The sequence below is a fragment of the Coffea eugenioides genome, chromosome 1 (genome assembly GCF_003713205.1).
Source record: "Coffea eugenioides isolate CCC68of chromosome 1, Ceug_1.0, whole genome shotgun sequence".
In the NCBI taxonomy this organism is placed as follows: Eukaryota; Viridiplantae; Streptophyta; class Magnoliopsida; order Gentianales; family Rubiaceae; genus Coffea; species Coffea eugenioides.
This window is the reverse complement of record NC_040035.1, coordinates 47572946-47600440: the sequence shown is the minus strand read 5'-3', so window position 1 is coordinate 47600440 and position 27495 is coordinate 47572946. Positions and strand designations below refer to the sequence as shown.

General features: G+C 44.8%; 4 protein-coding genes across 5 annotated transcripts; 2 read left to right on the top strand and 2 right to left on the bottom strand.

The window, feature by feature from the left end:
• Positions 1–2117: 2117 nt before the first annotated feature.
• On the bottom strand, positions 2118–3874 carry LOC113749265 (phospholipase A1-Igamma1, chloroplastic-like). Its single transcript, XM_027292954.1, has 2 exons — positions 2536–3874; positions 2118–2375 (listed from the first exon to the last, which is right to left on the bottom strand). The coding sequence occupies exons 1-2, from the start codon at positions 3837–3839 to the stop codon at positions 2120–2122; spliced, it is 1560 nt and encodes a 519-aa protein (XP_027148755.1). The 5' UTR covers positions 3840–3874; the 3' UTR covers positions 2118–2119.
• Positions 3875–6857: 2983 nt separating this feature from the next.
• On the top strand, positions 6858–10967 carry LOC113779451 (F-box/LRR-repeat protein 17). The gene is made up of 11 exons (XM_027325034.1): positions 6858–7610; positions 7933–8034; positions 8466–8610; positions 8727–8911; positions 9072–9176; positions 9344–9441; positions 9536–9756; positions 9843–9909; positions 9995–10080; positions 10296–10391; positions 10664–10967. The coding sequence occupies exons 1-11, from the start codon at positions 6952–6954 to the stop codon at positions 10730–10732; spliced, it is 1833 nt and encodes a 610-aa protein (XP_027180835.1). The 5' UTR covers positions 6858–6951; the 3' UTR covers positions 10733–10967.
• A 662-nt stretch (positions 10968–11629) lies between these two features.
• Positions 11630–17255, top strand: LOC113751637 (putative uridine kinase C227.14). 2 transcript variants are annotated; one of them, XM_027295727.1, is made up of 12 exons: positions 11630–12067; positions 12308–12444; positions 12540–12583; positions 13200–13277; positions 14157–14349; positions 14844–14874; positions 15517–15575; positions 15712–15785; positions 16099–16185; positions 16510–16571; positions 16711–16739; positions 16837–17255. In XM_027295727.1, the coding sequence occupies exons 1-12, from the start codon at positions 11986–11988 to the stop codon at positions 16870–16872; spliced, it is 912 nt and encodes a 303-aa protein (XP_027151528.1). In that variant the 5' UTR covers positions 11630–11985; the 3' UTR covers positions 16873–17255. The 2 variants fall into 2 exon arrangements, with proteins under 2 accessions (XP_027151528.1, XP_027151520.1); XM_027295719.1 differs by having other exon boundaries at positions 16833–17255.
• A 4747-nt stretch (positions 17256–22002) lies between these two features.
• Positions 22003–27450, bottom strand: LOC113773911. Its single transcript, XM_027318509.1, has one exon. The coding sequence runs from the start codon at positions 27448–27450 to the stop codon at positions 22003–22005; it is 5448 nt and encodes a 1815-aa protein (XP_027174310.1).
• Positions 27451–27495: the final 45 nt, after the last annotated feature.

The window sequence follows — 27495 nt, the reverse complement described above, 5'->3', positions numbered from 1 at the left end:
GGTTGGATGATTCTCAACGCTTCAGCACTAATTATCTCTTTATAATTCAAGTCCTCGTTTGGAGTGAGACTCTTCCATGATCTTCAAGAATCCACCGAGGTATTAATTAGTATCAAGGAAAATGCTCGTTAACTTGCTCCCAATGTCGAATTTAACTCTAAAAGAGTAACTTTACTACGCGCATCCATTCCTATGGAGTCAACTTTAGGAACATGATCCATATACCATTACAGACTCTTTTGCGATCAAAGTTGCGAAATCCTGAGGGTTTATCACCATGCTGATGCTGCTTGTCATTTACGGAAGGTCGGGGGATGATTAATTGTGGTTGCTCACGGTCATGGTCCTCCCCCAGCTAGCCCATAATGTTTGCTGGAGCATGCGTTGGACCTCTACTATGCACTTTCTTTTTTCTGTTGTTTGATGGCTATCTGTCCACCTTGTCAATGAATTAGCTGACAACACTTTCTGAGGAGATGATTGAATCCTCAATGAAGTTATTAAAGCTGATATCTCACCATTCTGTGTGTTTGTATATTGTTTCGACTACATGTAAGATCTCACCTGATGCCTTTTTTAAGATTTTTTTTTTTAAAAAAAAATAAAGCAAGTAGAAATTTCCAATTATAATGAATCAGATATAAAGAAAAGAAATTAGCCTGTTTGTTGTGTATTTCGCTATGATAGCTGGAGTTTAATATATAAAAGAAAGATTTATTCTGGCAATTTAATTATCCAACCGAAAAGAGAAATCCTCTGACTCCAAGATATTACTAAGGAACATCCAACTCTTCAGTCTTCATTGCATGTGGTTATTAAGTTTCAGAAATCGGAAGTGAACAAGTATTTGTTTAGTAGTAATTTTTTTGGTCCTTTGGGGAAGTTCAATGGTCAAGGAAATGAGACATGTACCCTGTTTAATTTATTTGTTTGATGCAGCACATGGTTCCTCTTCACATTTTAATCTAAAAAGATTTTTCAAAAACTTTTTCTACAACTTTTACAGTAAAATTTTAAAAAACTTTTACTTGCCAAACGAGACCTACGTCTCTGTACGAAACATCCATCTATCTTCATATATACTACTACTTAATTAGTATACATGAACACTGCCAAATTAATTGCTTGTTGTTCCGAGGTTAATTAATTTACGCAATCGATGAGGTTGGTCTGCTGTTGCTCTCATTCTTCGTTTTTAGATATATTTGAATGAATGATTGAAATAGGTAGAAGCAGTACGTACGTCCGAGACTAATACAACCTTGCTCTGGTTATAGAAAAGAAACACAACCATCCACCATCCCAGTAGTTGAGAAATGAGAAATGATATGCTGACCCCCCCCGGCAAAAAAAATCTAAAGGTGATTAAAAGAATTCAAGAATTGGAGTGAAATCTTCGAGCAGGCAGCTGTATATATTCTCGTTCTTGCGTACCACAAAAGCGAAAACAAAATAGTGAAATTTTCTGCTTAAGAGTTTTTTTTTTGGAAAAAAAGTATTGGATTGGATCCAAGGAGTTGACTCGTTAGTTTGGACTTTTCACACTATATCCTACGTCCTCAACATGAACATTATTACTTGTTCAAAAAAAAGTCGGTCTGCCTGTAAAGTGTGTCATGAACAACCTCTTTTTCTTTTTTTAGTATTTTATTTATGCCATGAGTTTGGCCTGCTGTTTAGAAATCAATTGCGTTTGATAATAGGTTTTGTCGTCTAAGACTGTTAATACTACTAGCTTTTCTTTCCTTTTTTTTTTTCTTCTGTGTAAGTATTCATTAATGCTAGCTAGCAAACTTTGCCCTTTTACGTTATTCTATTTTTGGCCTAGCGATAAGCACGGAGCACAGAGCACGTCTATCCGGTAAGTAATTGATTTCATTAGTTTGGTGACAGCTTTCAAGGATTTCGAGTATGAATATTAAAAAAAAAAAAAAAAAAAAAGACAGAAGAGAGACTGTTTAGAGAAACCCCATGTGGGATTTCAAAGTTAATCTTGTTGTGACGACGAGGATAACATATTTTAATTTCCTCAAAATAAAATAATTCAACTCCCTTTGGTGCTATACGCTACAGCCAACCATGTGGGCGTAGTAACATCTGACAAAAGAAAAAGAAGGAATCAGGAAGCAGAAATTAGGCGAGGATGTTGTATGTGGTTATCATGATCAGAATCGGAGTGATGGTGGTGATCATAGAGTTTGGGGCGATCAGGCTGCACCCATCTCCCGTCTTTGTTTTTCACCATCCCTTTATTCTCATTCTGCCTCCAGTGCGGCGGAATGCGGTGATGATCCTTCAAGAAGTCGCAGTCTTTGTTCACCAGTGCAGGATCTCTTCCGGTTGCCAGCACAAATCTATGCCCTTTTCCATGGTATCTGCACCCACCATCGATCAGAAGTTAACTCGTTCTATGAAATCATTTATTCCCGCCCGAGTACTGGGAAATGGCTTCTTTTTCTTCTTCTATAAATTTTTTTTTTTTTTTTTTAAAAAGAGAGAGAGAGATTTTGAGTACGTGAAGGAGGAGAGACTAACCCGTCGAGTAGATGCAGGTGAGCTTCGAGGTTGTGAGCACAGCCAGGGTCAGCATTTGGTTTCAGGAATGGCGAGTTCTTATGATCCAAGCCCAGCTCCACCCCCACGTGGGAGTAACTCCAAGGCAGGCCTTGGGCCAATTTCATCACCATTGCCGGCACCTTTTCGTTGAAAAAAATTCCAGGCGATTTAGGCACCAGATCATGAACATTTACCACCCTCAGCACCTTCACCCCCAGCAGTTCAAGTCTCTCCTTGAACCTCACATTCCCAACTCTGGGCCCTGAGAACGAAAACACGCATACAGGGATTGCGCTGGTATCCTCCCTTACATGTACGCCCGTCTCAGCAATATCATATGCACTCAACACCGCCAGTGCACTGCCCAAGCTGTGGCCTGTAATTGTCATGCTTATTTCCTCCTTGCGGTGCATATTCACCAGCCTCTTTAGCTCGCCCAGAATTTGTTCTCTTGCTGAATACCTGCAAAATCGACAGCTTTCGTCCTTGTCAGTATAGAGATCCACAAAGCCTGATTCCACTTTAACCTCTGGATCAGGGCAGGGAATCTTATCTGCAGAGATTGGTTTTAGGAAGTCCATCAAATCTGCTATCCATTCTAGGCGCGTCACCGTCCCCCTCCAGGCAACAGTTATGTCGCGACGGCCTAATCGTTTTGTTGTTTCGTCGTTTGACACGGCTATGTATCCTATCCAATTAGCGTTTTTGCTCCAAACCTTAGGCCACCTCGATTTCTTGAAGAAATTTGGGAGATTAATGTTAGACGTAGCATAGATATACCGAGTTACCTCGTACCCATGCTCCGTCATCCCCAAACTCCGGAAGAATTTATGACGTTCAAACCTGCAAGTTCCACAGTACTTGGAAAAGGGATCAAAGTCGAAAGCATCGTAACAAGCTTGAGCCATCTCGCCGTACCGGATGAGCTCAGTTCGGAGCAGTGGATCCATTGGGTCAAGCTGTCCTGCCCAATCATCTTCTCCGTGTATATATCTCCACGCATCCGCTACCGATTGCTTCTCCGGCAACTTCTCAGTAACGTCATCGTGATTTTCATGAAACTCATCAATTGCCTGTGACAAGCAAGGATCACTTGGTTTTCCTATCAAATTCAAGACGCACCTTTTCTGATTTCCTCTTTTCACCAAGCCCTTCTTGATTTGAGATGTTTGGCCAAAATGCACACCTGCTCCTGCAGGGACATTCTTAACATCAGTAGGCACGCAGTGCCCAAATTGCAAGTTTTTAGAGGAAAGGGATAAATGATGCAGAGAGAGGGCCATTGCAAGCTAGCTCGATCAGACTCGAGCAGAGAAGTTGGTATGAAATGAGGGTCGAAACAGCCAAAGGATATATTATACGGCTGTAGTGTACATACTTGGCTTGGGAGTCAGCTGATGAGCTTGCGTACGAACCCTTGGACGTTGGACACCCGATTTCTTCTTTGACTGAATGCACCGTTAAAATAATCATCTGCATGCGCCTTGTTCAGGTGCATCGATTCCCACTGGCCGGACCTTGAAAAATTATTCAACGTGATAAAAACTTATTGAGCGAAGTACATGATTTGTCCTTTAAAAAATACTCATGTATCTCGTGTAATGAATACTTGCATACTACGTCATTTTAAGTGGTTGTTGAACTTCGATGCCATACATGTGCACGTAATTGGCTGGAAGTATCATCAGATCAATTTGTGGCCTGTGCGATGGTTGGTTGAGAAAAACTTAGGAATACAAACGAGTCGAGTCAAGTCTCGATTTAATTTTATCGAATTCTCAATATAAAGTTCGAAGTCGAGTTCAATCTCAAAATTGAATCGAATCGAGCACGAGCTTAAAAAAATAAAAAATTTATTTTATTTTTTAAAAAATGAACAAAATAGTAATTTTTCTTAATAAATAATAAAATATTATGGATATATATATAATTTTATTATTAAATAAAATTTATATATAAAATCAAGTTAAATACCTTTGAATTCGAGTTCGAACTTGGGCTCTTCTCGAGTTTAACGTTGATCGAGTTCGAGTCGAGTTTTGAATCGAACTGTTCGTGAGCGGTTCGACACATATGTAACCCTAATTGAGATAATAATTCAATTATAAACTACATAAATAAGGACAATAGTTAAACAATCTAAGTAAATCTGATCAAAGAGATAATCATTATTGCTACTGATATTTCTGTGCTAAAGCTGTGTAGCTGTATGCCTTCTGAAATGTAAGATTACGTGATTTCTCTTTTAATTTTTCTCTTCCCCTTCGGAAGTAGTCAGAATGTACTTAGTATGATTAGTAGCAGTACGTATTTACTCGTTTCTTATCATCCAAACAATTGAAGGAAATACATTTGCTTTTCTCTGGTGCCGGGGTAACTAATGATTTTAAGTGCAACTGGCTCGAGCTTTTTTTTTTTTTTTTTTTGTCGACACAGGGGTGTCCGGATCAATCCTTACGGGGCCCGATTAATCCCATGCGGCCCGAGCCCGACGCCCCAACCCGGCCCGAACACGTTATGCGCGCGAGGAATCCAGCGTAACGGAGACTCGAACTTGTGACCTCAAGGGTCACTGGTGAGAGGCGCTGCCGCCAATGTTTTGAAAACCGGACCGGACCGGCCGGTTCGACCGGTTGAACCGCGAACCGGCCATGGCACCGGTCCGGTTCTATGCTCTGGTTGACTTTGCCAGAGAACCGGTCAAACCCGGTAAAAACCGGGAAAACCGGTGAACCGTGTTGAACCGGATCGAACCGGTTTTTGAGTTTTCCTTTTTTTTTTTTTTTTTTAACTTTTTGCAAAATGCTTCTATCAAGATTTGAACTCAAAACCTTTGTAATAGAAGACCAATGTAGTAACCATTGCACCATCACATCTTATTTGCTTTTTTTGATAACTTATTTATATAAAACAAACATCTATATTTCATTTTTCCATTTTTCTTACAAAATCTCATCCTCTCATGACTCTTTCTTTTTAATCTTCAACTCTTTCTTTTCTCCCTCATCTTTTCTTTTGTCACTCCATTTTTAATCAAACCTCATTAGTTTAATTTATTGATGTTTTCTTCTATCTTTTAATTTTGTTTTTGCCCATTAAATTGGAAAAAGTTAAAAAAGAATTATTTTTCTTTAACCCAAATTATTTAATGCCACAACCACTCACTTTTATCTCATTTTTTGTTTCTTATCAAGTTTGCATTTCTATTTTCAATTCTCTTAACTTCTTTCGAACTCCAAACTTTCTTTTTTAAATTACAATCTTTAAATCTCAAAGACGTAAATTAAAATTTAAGTTCACAATATCAAATTCTCATAGACGTGAATTTGTATAATTTCAAAATATTGTGATATTTTTGGGTTGGATTTAAGATTTTTTTGGTAGATATAATTGAAATTGAGATGAAATTTATTTGTTTTAACTTATAATTTAAATAATTTATTTTTGAAAATCCAAATTATTCAAAAATAGTGAACTTTTCATCATATAAAGTTTTAAATTAGTCCATTGCATGTCTTATTTTGTGCATATATATATTTATATAAATTATTTTTAAAAAAATTCATTGAACCGAGGTTGAACCGGTCCGACCGATTGAACCTCGACCCTTTCACCTCACCGGTTCAATTGACGGTCCGGGTTTTAAAACATTAATTTTCTGCATTGTCTATATCAATTGTGAGGTACCAAATGCGAAGTTTGGTTTTCCTTTTTTTTTTTTTGAATTTTGTGGATTGAAAATTTAAAGTGACTTCGCATTCAGCAAATGCGAGCTCAAGAGTTCGCATTTGTTGAATGCGAAGACCCCAAGACAGAATTCTACACTCAAAACGCCTCATTTGCAGAAATTTTTTAAAATTCATCATCATTTTGGAAATTTCTCTAGGTAGGTGTAGCTAAACTGTGAACAACCAACCACCATGCTGTAAAAATTGGATAGTTCGATCTATAGTCATTAGCCCTCCTAAAAAGATATACTAAGGACAAGGGCAAGCGAAATTAAGACGCAGCGAGTTATTGCAAAAGCCGGCAGATTCCATGGTCAGTCAAAGATTACCCACGTGGATTTTTCCCCCCCAAAGCCAGGTGCATGCAGACTGCTAGACCAGACTAGTGCGAGCAGAAAACGCTCCTCAAAAAAATAAAACTTGAAATACAAAAGGCGCCAAATCTGCCCAAAACTCCCGCGCCTTTCCGACCGCAACCGCGCCATTTCCTTATTTCTTCGCCGCTCCCCTCTTCTTTTCCCCCCCTCCCCCCACCCCCTCAACCCCAAAAAACTCCCACCCATTTATCTTTCTCCAGTGTAATTAACACATACGCATAAAATTCTCTGTCGGCAATTTGTTTGATGTTAAGGTGACCATCCACCAAAAAAAAAAAAAAACCACGAGAATGCGCGGCCCCCTGCCCCACCCTGTCACTCCCGCTCCCGGCGGAGGGGCCGCCACCCCCGTCTCCGAAACATTCCAAGAAGTTCAGCGTGGCGGGAAAAAGCGGGGCAGCTATAACTGCGGCCGCTGTGGCCTCCCTAAGAAAGGGCATTCTTGTCATATACCCAAAAACGCCACCACCACTACTCCCACCGCCACGCCCTCAACTGACTCAGCCGCCTCCTCCGTCGCTATCCCTTCTCCTCTCTCCACTGTCCGTCCTCCCCCTCCCCCTCCTCATCGCCAGCATTTCTCCAACCTCCGGCGAGCTCTCTCCTTCGACGATGATATTGATGCGAGGGACTCGCAAGACGAGGGAGAGGATGAGGAAGAGCACCAGGAGGACGAGGAGGAGCTTCTGGAGCTGGAGCCCGAACCGGATCTTGCCGGGTCCGGGAAGCTGCCGATGAGCTGTCTGTGGGAGGTGTTGAGGAGGCTCCCGCCTCCTGCACTGTTGTCGGCAGCCAGGGTTTGCAAAGGATGGAGGGACACGAGTAAGCGGCTTTGGCGGGCGGCGGAGGAGCTGAGGCTTAGGGTTCCAGCTAAGGCCCAAATTGGATTCGTGGGATCGGTGTTGCACAAGTGTCCTGGACTTGTTAGACTCTCACTTAGAATGGAAAGGTTAGGACTTTCGGATATAAGTAAACAAGAACCAGATCTATGGATTCATCAAGCACATCACTTATACAGGAGAATTACAAAATAATTTTTAACTGTTTGATAAAAGATTTCCCAAGATGATCTCAAGACAAATGACTGCTATAAGATACTTGACATGAATTAAATGTGGCTAACCAATGTGCAAACTGGTTTTCGACCTGTAATTGCTGGATCTAATGTTACATATATAATTTCAACCAGATTTTTCAGATAAAATGCGTGAATATTAATTTAAGTTTGGCTGTTGATCAGTGGGTCCTTGTTTTTGTTTATGCTGTTACAGTGATGTGGATGCCACAATGCTTGCCTGCATTGCATTCTCGTGCCCTAATTTGGAAACCATGGAGATCTTTACATCCGATACATCAATTAATCGGATTACGGGGTAATATAGCTTACCGCTTTTGGTACATGCTAATTCCTTGTCTTCATCAGTACTAAGGAAATTTTCTACCTTTTAAGCAGTTGTTTGATCACAAGAATGTTAGCTCTGGGCTAGTGGCTGTGCATTAATTTTCTGATCCTTGATTTAATGAGGCCTCTTGCTCAAATGCATAGTTTTATTCTATTATATCTGATTTCTTGGAATTTTATTCATCTTTCTGATCCCTTGTTTTGGTGCTGTATCGCAAATGGCAACCGATTTATTCCCTGTGCACTGAATATTGGCCTTCCCTGTATTTTATCATTTAGAGTATTGTTGTTTCATGTCAAAACCTCAGATCCAATTGATGACCTATATACTGTTGCACTTACCCCAACAGAGGGGGTTTGATTGGGAGACAAATGAACTCAAATGATATGATCCTTGTTCAGGGATGAGCTGGGTCGTTTTGTTGCTGATAAAAGATGTCTTACCAGTATCAAGATGGAAGGTTGCTCTAATCTTGGTGGTCTTGTTCTATGTTCAACCAGTCTGTCAACCATTTGGCTTTCAGATCTCCAATGTCTCGCTAAGATTGTAATAACTTTCTGTCTTTATCTCCACATTTAGGTTGATAATTACATAAATGTTACCTTAGCATTTGATGTGTATTAATATGTTTTTTCCACATTGGAATGTTGTACTTTGTTCAGGTATTCAGTTGTCCTAATCTGACAGAGATTTCCTTGAATTTCTCTCGCCAAGAGAATGACAGCACTGATCTAACTACCATGGTCAGTAGTTTAGGAAGAACCTGCCCGAGGCTAGAAAACATTCACATTGCCTCACTTCGACTCTCCCATACTGTTGTGCTTGCTCTCACTGATGCGAACTTGAGGTTTCTGGCCTGCTTTCCTCATGGATAACTTTTTTGTTTTCCTCATCATTCTGGCCCTTTTTTTTTGTTTAAATTTGGCTCAGTAACACTTGCATCTTCATCTTGTGGAATATAAATTCAAGTACAAACTAACGAAGTTTAAAGAACTGCGAATCTTCAGGGGATTGCGGATGCTTTCACTTGTGCTTGGGTCAGAAATAACTGATGCATCAGTTGCAGCAATTGCTTCAAGCTACTCAAATCTGGAATTGCTTGATCTGAGTGGGTTAGTAATAATGTACTCTGGCTTGCTATTTCTCAATTGACTCAATGATGCACATATGTTATAGAACTCTATTTGCTTTTGGGGTTTGATGCAAATTGTTGATATAAATTTAGATACTTGGTCTTAAGATCGATTTGTGTTTCCTTGTGTTAACTTTCTGATTTCAGGTCTGGCATCAGTGATAGTGGCATCGGAATGATATGCAATGTCTTCCCAGAAACATTGTCTCGACTTCTTCTTGCTCTTTGTCCAAATATTACATCAAGTAGCTTCAGTTTCCATATGATCCCAAATTTGTGTTGTATATCCTATAATTATGTTTTGCTAAATCTTTTATCCATGCTATCTTGAACTTAAAGGTGGGATCCAGTTTGCTGCAGCTCAGTTGCCACTTCTGGAACTAATGGACTGTGGAATGAGCATATGTGATCCAAATTCTAAAGGTTCATCCAGTTTAGAGAGAAATGAAGGCGATTTACAGAAAACATTAAACAACACTATGCATATTATTTATCAGAAGCTAATTATCAAGCACAGCCGGTTGAAAAAACTTAGCTTATGGGGTTGTTCTGGTTTGGATGTGAGATTTTCTAATCTAATGAGTTTGTTGTGTTTTCTTGATATAGTTTCACGGTTAGGTACTGAACATATGGAAGTCTAATGCAGGCATTGCATTTGAATTGCCCAGAACTTAATGATTTGAACCTTAATTGTTGTAAAAATTTGCATCCAGGTCTGTATTCTGATCTTTCTGTTTCATCAACAATTGTGATTCATCTTTAACTGTAATTTTAGAAATCATAGTTTCTTTAATGCAGAGAGGTTGCTACTTCAGTGCCCGAATTTGGAAAGTGTGCATGCAACTGGCTGCCAAGATATGCTGGTTGATACCATACAGAGTCAAGTAAGAAAGTACTTGGCAGTCTTTCTTAAATAATTCAAGCCTGTTCTGAATTAGTTACAAATGCAGTCTGTTAATAATTTTTGTCCGCTTAACATACTGTTCTGGATAGTTAGACTGTCAGACGATTCACCAAAATGCATAGGTTCCCGTTTGCCTCTCGTTGTCATTGTTCCTACCAATTCTAAAGCGTTATGTTGGCGTTCTTTCTGCTGTAGATGTGCAGTGATTATACAGCTGTAGATAGTCTTGTACCCTGCAAACGCTTACCTGATGGCTCAAAAAGGGTTCAAGCACCACATTTTAGCCCGAAGGTAATGTCACTGCCTTCCCTGCATGGCTTTGCTATTATGATCCTTAAAAAGTCTATGAACACGGTAAAAAAAAGAATTTCATTCCCAAGCGCTGCAATGCTGTTTACTGCATATAAAATGCTAAATTTGGGGAATAAAATGGCTTTGCGTGCAGTCTTCTGTTCCTTTTAGGTTTCATTATACGACAATTGAGATTCCAAGCTTCTACTTTCTCTAAATCACCTAGAACACCATTCAAGCTTTGTCATTTACATGCCTGTGTTCTTTTTCAGCCATCCGGGGATGAGAAAATTTGGAAGAGGGCCTCAAAACGTCACTGTACTGTGTTTCTGAACTCATGAGTACTTCAACTGGGAATTGTTTAAACTCAAGACTGGTATCATTCTTGTTTTGTTGTCAAATTAAGATGGCATGTTGGCCAAGCGTCCAAACGATCTGTAACTGGGCTCGTACAGGCGCTAGAGGCCAATGCTTTGCTGTAATTTTTTCTCATTAAAACAAGTTGAATTGTTGGATCTCAAAAATGTTAGGGAAAGGTACAGTTATGGACACTATTGCAGGTTATTCCTGCCCATTTTCGAATAAATCTACTAATAAGTTTATGCAGGTTATATTCAGAAACAGAACATCAGCCTTCAAGTTTTCTGATCCACATATATCGACTAAAGTTTGACGTCAATGAGCCAAGCACTTTTATGCAGCTTGAATGTAGTAGAAGTGATTTTATAAAAAATGCCAATGTACCTTTTTCTAAATGATTTACAATAATATTGGAGGAAAGGCCTCCAAACAGTACGTTGCTGTTCCTCGAAGCTTTAAGCAAGACGTCGTCGTGCTGGACGTCAAATTGGCATTGAAAGAAAACTACACTCTCTGGCATCTGTTTTTTTGAAACCATCTCTTAATGCTCCGCCGTGGGACAGTTGGGGAGCAGTAAACTAGTAATAGCAGCCTCATAGGCACCCGACAAAAATTTGAATTAGTTAGTTTTTTACGTGTCTCTACGGGTTTAGTGACACTATGGATTCAAGGCCCCAGCTGCTAACTTTGAAGCGGGCGGGCCGACAGTATTCCATTTTGAAATCGGGCCTAGAAAAGTTTCTGCAAACCAAATTGGGGCCGAAAAACTCTAATTTTACTTTGGACTGGGGCAAACACATGCTTCCCGGACTCTAATTCGGCAAGAATCAGTTGCCCATGTGCAGATATGTCTATTAACATAATACCATTTGGTAGTTTGATGAAGACGGAGGAAAAAGACAGCGCGATTTCATGGTTCTGGTTCCTTCATGTCAAATATCAACAACGCTTTTAGATGAAAGTCCGGAATTGGCCCAGTAGCCATTTTTAAGGCGGCATGTTGGGGGAATGCGGGTTCTTCTATATGCTGTATAAGTTCTAAATTGGAGTTGGGAAGAGAGAGGGACTGCTAGAACAATACACGAGTGACTATTTTGCATGAGATGCAGAATTGTGACGAAATTTGGTAGATATGGAGCGTTGTCCGACAGATTTATAAAGAATCAATCGGACTAGATTGGGGTGGCGACTGCAATCTCTATGCAATTGAGTTGGAAGTGGAGTTGGGGGGAAAATGGAGATAGCTGCTTCTGCTTCTTGGTATTTGTTTGGTACAAGGACCGGTACCCAACAATTCTGTCCACCTTCGCCCTCAGGTCCTTCTCCGCAGTGGCCTCTTTGTTATTATATGCAATTATCATATGTATGTCTACCCATTAAATTTTAAGCTACAATATGTCTACAGAATCTTGGAGTTAATTCTATTCGATTTTAGTAAATACTACTACTACTACTACGTTTCGTGCAATGTGCTTCTGGTAATGCTTTCTTGATAAATTTTTTCCGGACACGACTCTTGTTCTTGGTGATGACTAGGCTTGCTCCTGATTGTGCAGAGGGACTGCTGTTGAAGAAGACAAACTTTAATTATTTCGATCGAGGTTATGTATCAGGTTTGCCTGCACTTAGCAGAAACTATTCTCTGCTCTTTCATCAAACTGGACTCCAAATTCACAAGAAAGCTCATTTTCAGGTCAGACTATTCTTAGTTGCTTGCTAGCGTGTCTGAGTTACCTGATATTATTGCTACCTTAAAGTTGATCCATAAAATGTCATTTCCTTTTTCAGGTTTTCTGTGGCAAACAGAGGGAGACTCCTGTCATAGAGGCTGCGTATGGTTAAATATTGCATTATATTTGTGTGGAACTGTAATGTTTTTAGTGTCTGGTACTTTTAAGATACTGTCATCAGCCTGGTCCTTCCATTTTTGCCAGGAATCTTGTAACTCCTTTTGAAACTTGAAAGTTCCACCTTACTTTCATGTGTGAAATTTAATTCCCATCTTATAAGCTGCTTGATATCATAAATGATAAACTGAAAGCTGCAAAATTTAATTTTAGAAACTTAATTCCATGTGACAAGAATAGTTGAATTCCAGTTGCAGAAGGTGACACTGATTCTTGTCGAGTTTCTCCGTATTTGAACTGCCATCATGTAATCATGGCTTTAGGATTATCAGTTAATGTGTGTAATAAATGAATAGATACTAAAAGAGTCATTGTAGGTCTGGGAATTTAGTGGCTCTCCCTACATCTTACTGGAAAATCTATTGCTATTTTTCTTCGGAAGTTGCTAGTTTAGTATAACAGATGTGTGTGTGTGACTGGTATGCAAACAGCTCGCTGCTATTGAATATTGTGGGTGGTAAATTGTACTACAGTGACTGCACTCATATCTCTGTATGCATATAAGCATTCCCTAACCCTATACTTTTGTGATCTCATTCAGGTGCATGGAGGACATATATGATGCTTTAGCTGAACGTCTTGTTCCCACTGCTGCAGCAGCTTCAACTTCCAACTACAAGTGAGTTCCATCTTTTTGAATAAGGCCAGTGGTGTTCTGCAGCCTTTGACATTTTAACATTCCTAATCGACATATACATGATCAGAGAAAAACTCTGTAAATCAAACTGCATTATCTGGGAGGGCTTTCCTGTGAGAAGCATTGCCTTTGCAAGGAAGCTTTTTCCATTAGTTGAGCCTATCATGTTGGGGCTAGTGTATTAGTTAACAAGGTGAATGTTACGGATGAATTTTCCCGGTGTACACATGGTTGAATATGTATGGATTTTGGTAGTAATCGAACCTCAGTTTTGGCAATTTCTGTTTACTAGACACCTCATCTGTCTATGCCATAACATCTATTCCTAGCATCAAAAGAAAGTGTAGCCTTTTCCTTTCCCTAATCCTAATATTGTTACTTTTTCTCTGTTATGGAGCATCTCCCCCTCACAGAAATCTGTAGAAACCTTACAGGGCATAAAAGAAAGATTTACATGCTTTCTACCAGAATATTGTTATGATTGGGTGCAATTAATATTCTTCTCATGAATACTAAAGAGAGTGACTTGACTGAACAGATAAGAAAAATTCCAGACCAAGGTCCTTGGAATGGTTTCTGGCTTCATTTTTTGAAGAACCTGAGCTCTTCCGCACTTTACAAACTTTTAATGTGTTTAAACTCCATTTCTTTACCTTATCATGTCCCTGTCTGTCCCCTGTATGGCATGCAATTTATACTGCAAATACCAAAAGCTGCTCACCTAATTATAGTTTTGCAACAACTGAATCTAGGTCTTTGTTCGTTTTTATTGCTGATGGTAACTTCTTTTGCTTTGTTATCCATCTGATTACTCAACTTACAATCTTCTCTCTGTAGAGATTAATCAGCTCAACTCTGCAGGCACATAGTTGGTCTGGCTGGTCCCCCAGGTGCTGGGAAAACTACTCTTGCTTCTGAGGTGGCTCGACGTATCAACACGTTATGGCCTCAGAAATGCATTTCCTTTGATTCTCAAGTTGATCCTTCAGAAGCAGCTATCATTCTTCCCATGGACGGTTTCCACCTTTATCGGCACCAGCTTGATGCAATGGAGGTCAAACTTGAATAATACCCTTTAGTTTTTATGAATAATATCATTTCCTTCACATTGTTATGCAGATTGGCTTTCAGATTTTAAAAATATCTGTTCACATGTATAATTTTAAAATCTGAGTCTAGAACCTGTTCGAAATAAAATGAGCCATTGGATTTTAATTATTATTTCACTTCACAATAGTTGGATTTACATCTATACTAGTGTAGGTAAACATTACTCCAGTTTTTCTTTAAAAGGCATTTATATTGGTGAGAGATGTTCAAGACTAGGTTGGAAGAAAGATGCTCTGGAGGATGACACTTTTCCAATAAAATTTGTATTCTGCATTGCATACAATTAGATGTTACCTAAACAAGATATTATTGAAAATGGCTGCCACAAATTCTGTTTTTCATGGCATTTCTGCTGCACAGGGTAGTAGCCATTCATCTATCAAAAAATTCTTGAATTTGATAAATTCTGATTATCTGATTGCTGATTTTTCTTGTTAGGATCCAGAGAAAGCCCATGCAAGAAGGGGAGGTGAGGTTTGTGCTCTCATAATGTGCTGAAGTGTTGATAACATAATGTCAAACACAAGTTTTGATAAGCAGTAGCCTTTTAGATTTCAAAGGACACGGTTCTCCATCTCTCAACTCTAGTTCAATATCATGCTCTTATTTCATTATTATTTTTGTGTTTAACTTCTCAGTATCAGATGGATCCATCTTTGTTTCATGGTGAATGATGTTATCTCTTAAAGTAATATGGGAAAATATCATCATATGAACTTGATTTTAGCCAGAAGCACACTCGAGTACATGCAAAAGTGATGTCATGCCAAAACTGTGTTCGTGGACGTGCTAAATTCTGAATAAGGAGTCATACTTAATGAAATATAGTTGAGTTAAATTAAGGATATTCAACCATCTTCTTGACATGAAAAGATTTCGTTCACAATGATTGCATTTGCAACAAGATTGGAAGTGGTGATCAGTTCGTCGATGGAAGCAGCATTTGGTTGTGTTGTCTTGTTTTTGCCTTAAAATAATAGTGAAATGAACATTAGTACTTTTCCCATTCCCCTCCACAACCTCCCCCCCCCCCCCCCCCCCCCCCCCAAAAAAAAGAAAGAAATTAGTTTTTTTATTGCTATAACCTTTTATCTATTGATTTGTTTGTCAGCTCCATGGACTTTTGACCCTGGACTGCTTCTAAGGTGCCTCGAGACTATGAGAGATCAGGTAACTAGAAATTGATTTTGCAGCATGTATGCTTGTATGACATAACTCTTCGTTACTGGTTGTTTTGTACTATGTGCAAATTTCAATTAGATACACACACACACACATCTCTTAGTCAATTTTTCTTTTTCCTCAGGGATCAGTTTATGCTCCATCTTTTGACCACGGAGTTGGCGATCCTGTTGAAGATGACATCTTTGTTGATGTTAGGTGGTTTGCATTCCTTTTGCATGTCCATCAGAAATTGCATCTTATATTTTGCAAATATTTATATGATCATGTGACTTGCAAGTCAGCGCAAAGCAGCGGTGTTTGGTTGGTCAAGGTTGAAATACTTTTCAACATGTTTCACAGGCATTCTACTGTGCATCACATATGATGTACTTTCCAGTTCCGTTATTTGATGTTATATGTATTGATTCTCCTGTGAACATGTGACATATTTGTAGAACATTTAGGTCAAGTCACTTGTATAAATGTACTGAGTCTCCTATGACACGGTGCTCCAAATGTTTCTTTGCAGGCACAAAGTGGTGATAGTTGAAGGTAATTATTTGCTGCTGGAAGAAGGTGTATGGAAGGATATTTCAACCATATTTGATGAGAAGTGGTGGGGGCTGCATTCTTCTGTTACATAAATAAAGAAAATGATGATGTCTGTGTTATTCCTTAATCTATAGTAGTTTCTTGGAGAGCTAACGACATGCCTCTAGATCTCAACCTTAATCTTTGTTTAGTAATCGCCGATATTAGGTTGGGGGAGATGTGAGGAACTACAGGTGGTTAGAGCTCTTATATATTCTCATAATGTTGTGATCATGTGTCATGTGTGGTGAAATGTGATCAGAAAAATGAGATTCAATAATGTTTTCCGTCCTATACTAACTTTGTTGGATCCTAGGAAGTAACTTTTGCTGTCCTACGTGTTCCAAAGGTTTGTTGATGTAGACATGGAGATAGCAATGGAACGGGTTCTAAAGAGACACATATCAACAGGTGCTTTCAGAACCTTGTATCTTGACTGTGCCGCCGTATTCTGCATAACCTATGTTGGCTATGCTTTCTGCTTAAATGGATTACTTTGACATGATGACTTATTGATTAAGTTTAAACCTTCTCCTGTGGCCGTGTATAGGAAAGCCACCTCATGTTGCTAAATGGCGGGTAAGTGTTCCTAGTGTGTTCGAGTTTTGTTGGATGCTCATATTGCTGTAACTGTTGGAGTAGAGTATTCTTTACTACGAAATTGTGGTGCAGATAGATTACAACGATCGACCCAATGCCGAACTCATTATGAAATCAAAGAATAATGCAGATCTGATCGTGAAGTCCGTTGACCTCTCAAGGTGATCTCGTGCCTCCGTGTACAGGGACAAATGAAGTTTCAAAATCTGTCTATTTTTGATGAGGCGGCAAACTTCTGAAGAATAGTAGTACACTAGTACTTGTTTAGCGCACATCGAAAGGTCGCATGCTTTCTGATTTCTGAAGATCGCTTCTGAAGAAGCAGGAGCAAAGTTCTGATTTTGATGTTTTCCCTTTATTTTGGGGGAGATGATGTTGTTGTTGTTGGCTATGCACAAATTAATACGAGCATATTGCTGTCGATAAGTACATTGTGTCGAATTAAATAAATATGCAATTCCTCGAGCAACTATAAAAGGCTGTTTGTGTTTTCTTTTCAGAAAGACAATTATTATTATTATTATGTTGATAGATTAGTGGGACCCAAATCAAAGGATAGCAGCATGCAATCATGTGATAGACTAGATTGCATTTAGAGATGTAATCCAGTCGAATCGAGTTTGAATATGGCGATACTCGAGATCGACTCGACATGCAAGAAAGATACTTGAGCTCGATGCTTTCTTACAGAATTCGAACTCGACTCGCATGAGCTCAAGTTAATGCGAGTCTTATCGAGTTCAAGTTAGAAAATTTTATTTTCTTGATAATTTTTGATCGAAAAAATATTATTGTCCTTTAAAAATTTTCATACTACTTGGAACATTACGTAAATTTAACAACTTTTTTAGGTATAAAGGTAATTTTATAATAAGAATATATTAAAAAATTAAAATTAAAAAGCTTTCGAGCATTGCTTTTGGATACTCGAACTCGACTTGCTTGGCTTATCGAGTCACTTGAACTTGATCAATCCGAGTCCGAATCAAGTTTTTGACCGAACTGCTTGCGAGTTACTCACAAACAGTTTGGTTTAATTACAGCCCTAATTGCGTTGCGTTGCATTGCATTGAGGAAGGCATGCTGTCATGCTGTACAAGTCGGCTCGCATATGAGACTGTAGAATTAAAGGAAGAATGAATATATGGGGCGACCTTAAGCAATTAAACTGCAGTGAGATGAGATGGGGCGACCTTAAGCAAATAATTAAAGGTAGACACTAGACAGAGAGAAGAACTGATCAGAAGGCATTTTAAGTTAATAAAAAAAAAAAAAGGAGGGAAGCCGGTATTTTGTCATGTTTCAGCCAAAACTACTGAAGCCGGCAAAATCCACGTGTGGCGAAGGTCCACAACCTTGACGATGAAAGCTAAAATGTCACACGTGTGATGTCTAATTTGTCTGCACAGCAAGGCACGAACCTACACATCCATCCAATTAAGTACACAACACACTTCTGGCTTATACATGCTGGGACCAAACAGTGGAAACAGATCTCGTGGCCTATTTTGCCATCCCAAGCGACTCATTATTTACCTTCCCGGAATCCTAATCCAGTTATTGTATATTATGCGAAGTTAAGACGTCTGCATCACTTTTTTGGAAGTTGGAAGTGAAGAGGCGATTTTTGGTTGGTAGCTGAACCGACCTGAATCAGTCCTCTTTGAGATGAGGTGAGGTGAATTCGTGTGTCCGAAGTCGACCTCCTTGTCCGAAGTGAATGGCGGGGCTTCTCCCCTGGGATCACTCCGACGATCAAGTTAGTATGAGAACGAGAAATATGCTAGAGTATGAGCAAATGAACAGTGTATGCTTACTTGTTGGAGTGTGTGGGGTATTTATAGAGCGAGAGTGGAGGGCAGGACGGAGGTCTTATGTCGGTGGGACCCATGCCCTGCCATTACGGCTCTGTTCCCTGTCAGGGGGCCTGACTCTGACACTGTAGCCGCCTGGACAGGGTGACGAGGAGTCCTTTGCAGTAGTCATTAAGTGCGACAGTGCTTTTCAGATAAAGCACTGTTCCCGGATGATGTCAGGTGACTTGCCTCATCCGCGTGCAGCTGAGGTGGAGGTGCCGAGGTCACCTACACGGTAGACTAGGGATCCGGCCGAGCTTAAGGGATATGCCCGAGGCACGGGTGAGCTCTGATGTCGGACGAGGTGAGGTCACCTCGGACATGCGGGGTGGCCGAGGTGAGCATCCTCAATAAGCCCCCCAAGCCTCGGGAGCTCCGGGCTAGGGAGGTTCCGAGGCTTCCTTGTGCCGAAGTCGTAGAGAGCCGGAGTCCCGAAACTGCCCCGGAAGATGCGGGGACGCGACACGTGGACGTGTCAGTTGACAGGATGTGGTCACTGGTAACCGTCGCGTCGTGAAGTAGTGGGACGTTTCGTGCAGAGGGTGTCAGCTGAAAGGACGGGGTATTAATGAGGAGAGAGGGAGGCACGACGTTTTGAATTCGAACGTGGCCGTCCTTTCGCATTCTTGCCGCCTCTTCGGATTCTCCCCAAACCCTTATAAATAGGGGGGGTCCCCCTCATCGCACTTCTCACACCTTTCATTTTCATCCGAGACCCGCAAAGTTCGCGAGCGTAGCCGAGGTCAATATAGTAGCCGAGATCGGAGTAGTAGCCGAGATCAGATCCGAGGTCATCCACTTCGTCCAGTTCCGTAGGCAATAGTAAGTACCCTTCTTCTTTCTTATTTCGTCTTTCACCCATGGCCAAAACGGCTAAGACCCACAAAGAGACCATAACTCCGAGCCACCTGACCGAGGTGAGGCCGGATCCTGGGGAAGAAGCGACGACATCTAGTTCGGAAGGGTCGACCCCGAGTTCTGAGAAGGGATCAACCGAGGCGGGAGCCAGTGGGGCAGCCTCGGAGTTGGAGTCATCCGAGATGAGCGAGGGTGGTTCCGAGGTGGACTACAACGAGGAGCTCGGCGTCGAGACACCACACGACGAGGACGCCCTGGAGCCTGTCGCTCCCGAGGACCTAGCCAACATCGACTTCGGCAAGATGCCGAAGTTTAGAAGTCGCATCCGAAGAGATAGGGCCGTGAAGGTGATGAACAAGTACCCTTTCCGGTCGGGGTACGAGATCATTCCGGCCGGAGCAGATGACTCAGCCGAAAAGCCCCCCTTGGGCACAGTGGCCATCTATGTCCAACAGTTAGAGGCCGGGCTGAGGATGCCCACGTCAAGGTTCTTCAGGGACTTGCTTCGTCACTTCGGCGTGAGGATTACCCAACTCACCCCGAACGCGATCCGCATCATTATAGGGTTCGAGATGCTGTGCCGACATCAGGAGGTGGCTCCCTCTGTCGACCTCTTCCGCCGATGTTATACCCTTAAGGCGCACGGGACAGACAAGGGATGGTTTTTTGTCAGTAACCGGAACAATGCCATTCCGAAGTTGGTGGTCGGTTCTCCCAGCTCGATCAAGAATTGGAAACGCGACTTCTTCTTTGTGTCCGAAGTGGACTTCCCTAGAGGTTTCTGGTGGAGGCCAATCAAAGCGAAGGCCGATCCTTCCGCTGGGGATGCCAAGGAGGAGGACTTCCAGAAGCTGATGAGGTCGGGACTTCGGATATACAGTCTGGACTACCCCGAAGCCGTGCTGGTTGACGGGGGAATCAGCCGAGCTTTGCTCAGTCCCGACAGAGCTCCCTTCACTTCCACCAAACTTAAGATTCCTTGTAATTTTCTTTCATAACTTTGCTTTCACTTCGGCTAAGACATATGATAATATTTGTTTTTTGTGCAGTGACTAAACTGTCCGACATCGTCGTATCGGGCTCGTCCGAAGTGGCCAAAAGGCAGAAGAGGAAGAGCTCTGATGAGACGTTGGCACCTCCGCCGAAGAAGAAATCGCAAGGGCAGGCTGCCAAGACCTCGGCGGCCAAGAGCACTCCCACCCCGGTTGGTCAAAGCAGCTCGGCCACCGCTGCTACGGGGTCCACCTCGTCCGTGCCAGAGGGAGTGCCTCTTGGAGTCACCACGGCACTCCCACCTCATGGCCGAGGCAAGCAGCTGAAACCCCCGGTCAATGCAGTGTCGGGGACCTCGCTATGGAATCGTTTCCATAGTCCCCCGGTGTTTTCTGGGGATGAAAAGACGCACCCCGCCGGGCACTGGTGTCCGAACTGGAAACTTTCGGTCAACGACAGGTGCAGCCATCCTCGGGTTGCCCAAGAGTTGGTGATGCACTCCCCCCTACCAAGGGACTTGGAATTTATGAAGAAGTTGACCCCGGCTGAGATGGTTCAAAGCCTCATGGTGAGCACGGCTTCCACCTCAGCCTTTGTGGCCGAGATGACTCACCGGTACTGTGCTCTAGTCGAGGAGCAGGACACCGGCAAGTTGCAGAATCAAATCTCCAAGTTGGAGAAAAAACTGTTGGTGTCCGAGTCTGAGAAGGCCGAGCTTGAAAGGCGGCTTAAGGAGGCCGAGGTGAAGGATGAGGAGGCCGCGGCTACTATCAACAGTCTCCGATCGGCCCTCGAAGAGGAGCAGAAGAGGGGGGACGAGGTGAAGGCGTCCCACGAGCAAGCTCTCGAGGGTGCCGGAGCCTCGGCCGTAGACGCTTTTCGGAAGTCCGAGGCCTTCATCAAGGACCTCGGCCAACTACTTACGCCTAACTTCATGTTTGGTTTCACATCGGCCGTTGACGAGGCCGCAGCTCACCTCTCCTCCGAGGCCTTGGAGTCCTTAAAAAACCATACCAGCTACAATGAGGACTCCAAGGAGTTATGCGATCGGATGGCCGAAGGCATTCAGGCAGGAAGGAATTTGGCCGAAGTCCAGGTCGAGTTCAACAAGTGGCTGTCCGAACTCGACGAAGTGTTCGAGGACGTGGAAGTGGAAGAAGCTGGAGGAGAGGACGCTGAGGGAGACGAAGCCGGAGGGGACGTCGGCAAAGAGCATGGAGATGAAGTTCACCCCAAGGAGGCCGAAGAGAAGGATGCCCAGGAGGGAGCCAAGACCGGGGATGGAGCCGAGACGGGGGTCTAGGCTCGCGGCTTTAAGGGGGTGGCCGAGGTGGAGAGTGCTTAGTAGCATTCGGACCTCGGCCTTGTACTTTTGTAACGCTCTTTCTTATTGAATGAAAGCATATTTCTTCTCGTCTCAGTGCTTTAATTTCTTGCTTTGACTTCATCCCTTGCTTGTCCCCCTTATTTTTTAATAGCGTAACAACGATATTGAAGAATAACATAATAACTGAAGTCATTACTTGATTAAAAATTCAGGCGTAATACAATCTGAGGTTCTCGGCGTGCCAAGACCTCGGCACTAATGAGCCATCTCGGTAACTCAGTTTACAATACCCCTTAGCGTCAGATTCCACAACTCGGTAAGGGCCTTCCCATTTCGGGCATAATTTCCCTTGCGGTTCAGCTCGGCTGACTGAGTTTTTTCTAAGAACCAAGTCTCCAGGTTGGAATCTACGATGTCTCACGCGGGCATTGTAGTAGTGTGCCAGTGTGTTCTTGTAAGAAGCTATCCGGGCTGAGGCGAGATTCCTTCGTTCTTCGACGAGGTCGAGGTCCAGCTGCCTCTCTTCGTCGTTCACCTCGGCGGCATAGGCTGCCAGCCGAGGGCTGGGGGTAAGGATCTCAGCCGGGATGACCGCCTCGGCGCCGTAGGTCAGGGAGAATGGGGTCTCTCGCGTCGCTGACCTCGGCGTGGTCCGATACGACCACAGGACACTGGGGAGTTCCTCCACCCAAGATGACCCAACTCGGTGTAGTCGGGTCCTGAGACCATGTAGAAGAGTCCGGTTGAAGTTTTCTGCTTGACCATTGGCCTGGGGGTGGCCTACCGAAGTGAAGTGTTGTTTGATGCCGAGGTTCTCGCACCAAGTCTTGAACGGGTTCTCGGCAAACTGTCTCCCATTGTCCGAGATGATGACCCGAGGTATGCCGAAGCGGCAGATAATGCACTTCCAAAAGAATTTTTGAATGGCCAGCCCTGAGATGGTCCGAAGTGGCTCGGCCTCGACCCACTTGGTGAAGTAATCCACAGCGGTTACTAAGAATGTATAACCCCCGACGGCTTTGGGGAAGGGACCTATGATGTCTGTCCCCCATTGCTCAAACGGCCAGGGTGAAGTGATGGGGACCATGAAGTTTGAAGGCTGGTGGTGCTCGGGTGCGTGGACTTGGCAGGAAGGGCAGCCGAGAACGAGGTCCTGGGAGTCTTGCCGAAGTGATGGCCAGAAATATCCCAGGAGCATAGCTTTCTTAGCTAGCATCCTGTGGCCGATGTGAGCCCCACATAGGCCCTCGTGGATCTCGTGGGGGACCTCGCGTCCTGCCTCGGGGGTGACACACCTCAACCATGGGCCGAGGTAGGAGCGCTTATATAGTTCTCCATCGCGGAGTGCATACCGAGCGGCTTTGCGTTGTATCTTCCTTGCTTCAGCTCGGTCTTCGGGAAGGACTCCTTGACCCAAGAAAAGGATGAACGGGGTCATCCAAGTTTCTTCAGAGTGCACGGGGCAGGCCACCTCTTCCACGTACCCTGGTTCACTCAGGACCTCCACCAAGACGGTTTTGCTGAGGTCAGAGAATGAAGTGGAAGCCAGCCGGGATAAGGCGTCGGCTCGCTTATTCTGGGACCGAGGGATCCTTTGGATTTCGAATGACTTGAAGTACGCGGTGAGTTGGTGAACTTTGGAGAGGTACCGTTGCATGGTCTCATCCTTGGCCTCGTACTCACCAATAACTTGGCGTACCACGAGCTGGGAGTCACTGCGGACGTGGATTTGCTGGGCGCCGAGCTTGCGGGCTAGCTGGAGTCCAGCGATTAGAGCCTCGTACTCGGCTTCATTGTTGGTGGCCGGGAAGTCAAAGCGGAGGGCGTAAGAGCAAACCTCCCCCTGAGGTCCTTCCAGGAGCAGTCCGGCTCCGCAGCCGTCTCCATTAGAGGATCCATCGACATACAATGTCCACAGGGATGAGGTGGACACCTCGGGTAAGGCTGAAGTGGACTCCGGACCTTCCGTGAAGGTGAGCTCAGCAAGGAAGTCAGCTAAAGCTTGAGCTTTTATGGCGGTGCGTGGCTCGTAGGACAAGTCATATTCTCCCAATTCGACAGCCCACTTGGTGAGGCGACCAGAAGCTTCGGGTCGCACCAATATTTGCCGAATGGGCTGGTCGGTCCTGACCGAGATGGGATGGGCTAAGAAGTAGGGTTTCAACCGCCGAGCTGCGTGGACGAGCCCCAGCACAAGTTTTTCCACTTGCGTGTATCGGGTCTCCGGCCCGCGGAGGGCTCGGCTGACGTAGTAGACCGGCACTTGGGTGCCCTCATCTCGGATGAGCACAGCGCTGACAGCCTCGTCGGCTGCGGAGAGGTAGAGGTAGAGCTTCTCCTCGGGCCGAGGTGAAGCGAGAGTTGGTAGGTGATGCAAGTACTGCTTCAGCTGGTCGAAAGCAGCCTGACACTCCTCAGTCCAGGCGAACTGGTCAGCATTTTTCAGCACCTTAAAGAAAGGCAGAGCTTTCTCAGCTGATTGGGACAGGAAGCGATTCAGCGCGGCCAGGCGTCCATTCAGCCGTTGGACTTCTCGGATGTTCCGGGGTGGAGACATGTCATGAATGGCTTTCACCTTGTCGGGGTTGGCCTCGATTCCCCGGTGGGAAACCAGATACCCCAAGAATTTTCCCGAGGTGACGCCGAAGACGCACTTCTTGGGATTCAGCTTCATCCTCGAGTCTCGCAGGACACCAAAGACTTCCCTCACGTCTGACAGAAAGGATGAAGTGGTGAGGCTTTTAACGAGGATGTCATCCACATAGGCCTCCACATTGCGGCCGATCTGATTCTGGAAGAGTCGGTTGATCAGCCTTTGGTAGGTCGCCCCGGCGTTCTTTAGCCCGAAGGGCATGGTAGTGTAACAATAAGTACCTCGGTCGGTGTAGAACGCCGTTTTCTCTTGGTCCTCCTCACTCATTCCTATTTGATGATACCCTTTGAAGGCATCTAGGAAGCAGAGGATTTCATACCCCATCGCCGCGTCGACGAGGGCGTCTATCCTTGGCAGAGGATAGCAATCTTTGGGGCAGGCCTTGTTGAGGTCGGTGAAGTCAACACACATTCTCCATCCCCCGGTGTCCTTTTTTACCATGACTGGATTGGACAGCCAGGTGGGATATTGGACCTCGTGGATCATCTTGGCCGGCAAGAGCTTGTCGACCTCATCCGATATGGCTTGGCTACGTTCGGGGCCGAAGTGCCTTCGTTTCTGTCGCACAGGTCGGGCCTGCGGGTCAACGTTGAGTTGGTGAGTCATGAGCTCGGGTGGCACTCCGACCACTTCATCCGCGGACCACGCGAAGACGTCTCGGTGGTCTTTGATCAGAGAAATCATTTCTTCTTTCAGGGGTGGGGGGAGTCCCGCCCCTACCTGGACCACTTGGTCAGGTTTCGCTTCATCCACTACCACCAGTTCCACTTCATCCCCTGGCTCCAGCCTGTTGGGCTCTTCTGCCTTCTGAGGGTCGATGCAGTCTATGGAGAGGACCGCTGGCCTCTTTTCTTCTGACCTCGGTGAGGGCCGGGGGGTGACTGCTGCTTGAATGGTGGCGAGGTAGCACTCCCGGGCGGCGCCCACATCGCTGCTTACCTCGGCCACCCCCGCAGATGTTGGGAATTTAAAGCTCAGGTGGTAGGTGGAGTATACGGCTCTCAAGGCATTGAGCGTGGGCCGGCCTATCAGCATATTGTAGGGGGAGTCTGCTTTGACCACTGCAAAACTGACAGGCACAGTTCGGCAGCGTGGATGACGCCCGATTGTTACCACCAGGGTCAACATGCCTTCCGGGTGGACGACGTGTCCCCCGAATCCCACGAGGGGAGTTCTGACAGGAGTGAGTTGCTCCCTTGTCAGCTTCAAACTTTCGAAAGTCCGGTAGTACAAGACGTCTACCGAGCTTCCGGGGTCTACGTAGACCTTTTTGACTACGTAGTTGTTGGTGAGGACTTCAATCACAAGAGCTTCATGATTGCTGGAGGCCGCAGGAACGGGGTCAGCGGGACCGTAGGTGATGACCTCGGACAGCCGAGAGCTCGGCTCGGCCACCTCCATCTCGGCCTGGCGGTAGGTCCGCTTCCGGGAGTTCTGGCTGTCTCCTCCCGTTGGTCCTCCCGCGATGGTGTTGATCACCCCTGCGATGTTGGGGCCGTAGCCCGGTGAGCCATCGCGTGGTGGCTGCTTGTCCTCCCTACGGTTTTCGGGACCTCGGCAATGCATGTTCGTGTCCCGTCGGTCGTCTCGGCGGGGGCCTCGGTTCTCCCGGTGGGAGACGCTTCGGTTGAAGCCTCCATCCTTGCGGACGAATTGCTTCAGGTATCCCTGCCGGATCAAATTTTCGATTTCCCGCTTCAGGTCATTGCAGTCTTCAGTCTCGTGCCCTACATCACGGTGGTAGGCACAGTAGAGGTTCGAGTTCCTCTTATCTCTCCTCCCCGGAATTTCGGGAGGGTTGCGGCCGAGGTGATTCTGCCTCATCACAGCCAGGACGTGGGTCCGGCTCGAATTGAGGGGCGTCAGCTCGGCGTCCGAGGTGGACGATCTGCCTTTCACGATCCGGTCGAAGACACTTCGGCGGTCTCGGGGTTGGTTTGAAGTGCCACTTGGGCCTGGTTCACCTCGGCCAGTGTCTTTCCTCCTCCGGGGATCTTGCCCCGTACGAGATGCTTGGGCTTCTCGCTTCATGCGATTTACATCTTCACTTCGGATTCCCTGGTCCACTCTTTCCCAGAGCTCCCGGAGTGTACGGGGGTACTGCCGATGGATTTCGGTGTTAAAGATCCCTGCTACTAACCCGTTGGTGAAGGCAGCAATAGTTACTTGCTCGTTCTGGTCAGGTATCTGTACATTCTCCTCGTTGAACCTTTGGGCGTACGAGCGAAGTGACTCGCCCTGACCCTGTTGCAGGTTCAAGAGGTAAGCTGAAGTCTTTGTTATTGGTCGAGACGACACAAAGCGGTGGATGAACCGGTCTATCAGCTCATCCAGGGAGGAAATGCTCCCCGGTTCTAAACTCCAGAACCACTTCCGGGCGGTCCCGTGCAGGAAGATGGGGAAAGCCCGACAGATCACGGCGTCGGGGACGCAGTAGAGTCGGAATGCGGAGATGAAGGCGCGGAGGTGATCCTCGGGGTCACCTCGGCCGTCGTAGGTGTGCAAATTTGGAAGCTTAAAGTTTGGGGGCACCATCTCCCCATTGATGTCATCAGTGAAGGGCGGAGCCCTCATGTAGTCAGTAGCTAGGCCCCCGGGGCGCCGAGGTGGGTCCTCGGCTCGTTTTCCCAGTAGTCCCCGAGAAAACGCTCGGGAGATGGAGGCAATCTTGGAGGTTGCCTTGGATGAGACTCGCCTGGAGGTGCTCCGAGATAGACGCCCATCTTCGGAGTCCTCGCCTGAGGGCACTTCAGGGGACTTCGTCGGTCTCCTCTTGGAAGACTCGGCTTTTTCTTTCCCCTGCCTTTTGAGGTACCTTCCTAGCTCCTCAAAAATGTTAGGGTTGTCTGATACAAACTCGGCCATCTTGGCGATGGCGTCCTCATTGTTGGGCTGGGTCCTTTGGGACCCTGGCTCTTCAGATATGCGGTCTTGCTGGGCACCCGAGGTCTGCCCAGCCCCAGTTGAGGGAACTCTTCCGCTTCTGGAGCGCGTGGATCTCATTTTAATAGCTATCTCGTTCCCACAGACGGCGCCAATTGAAGAGGT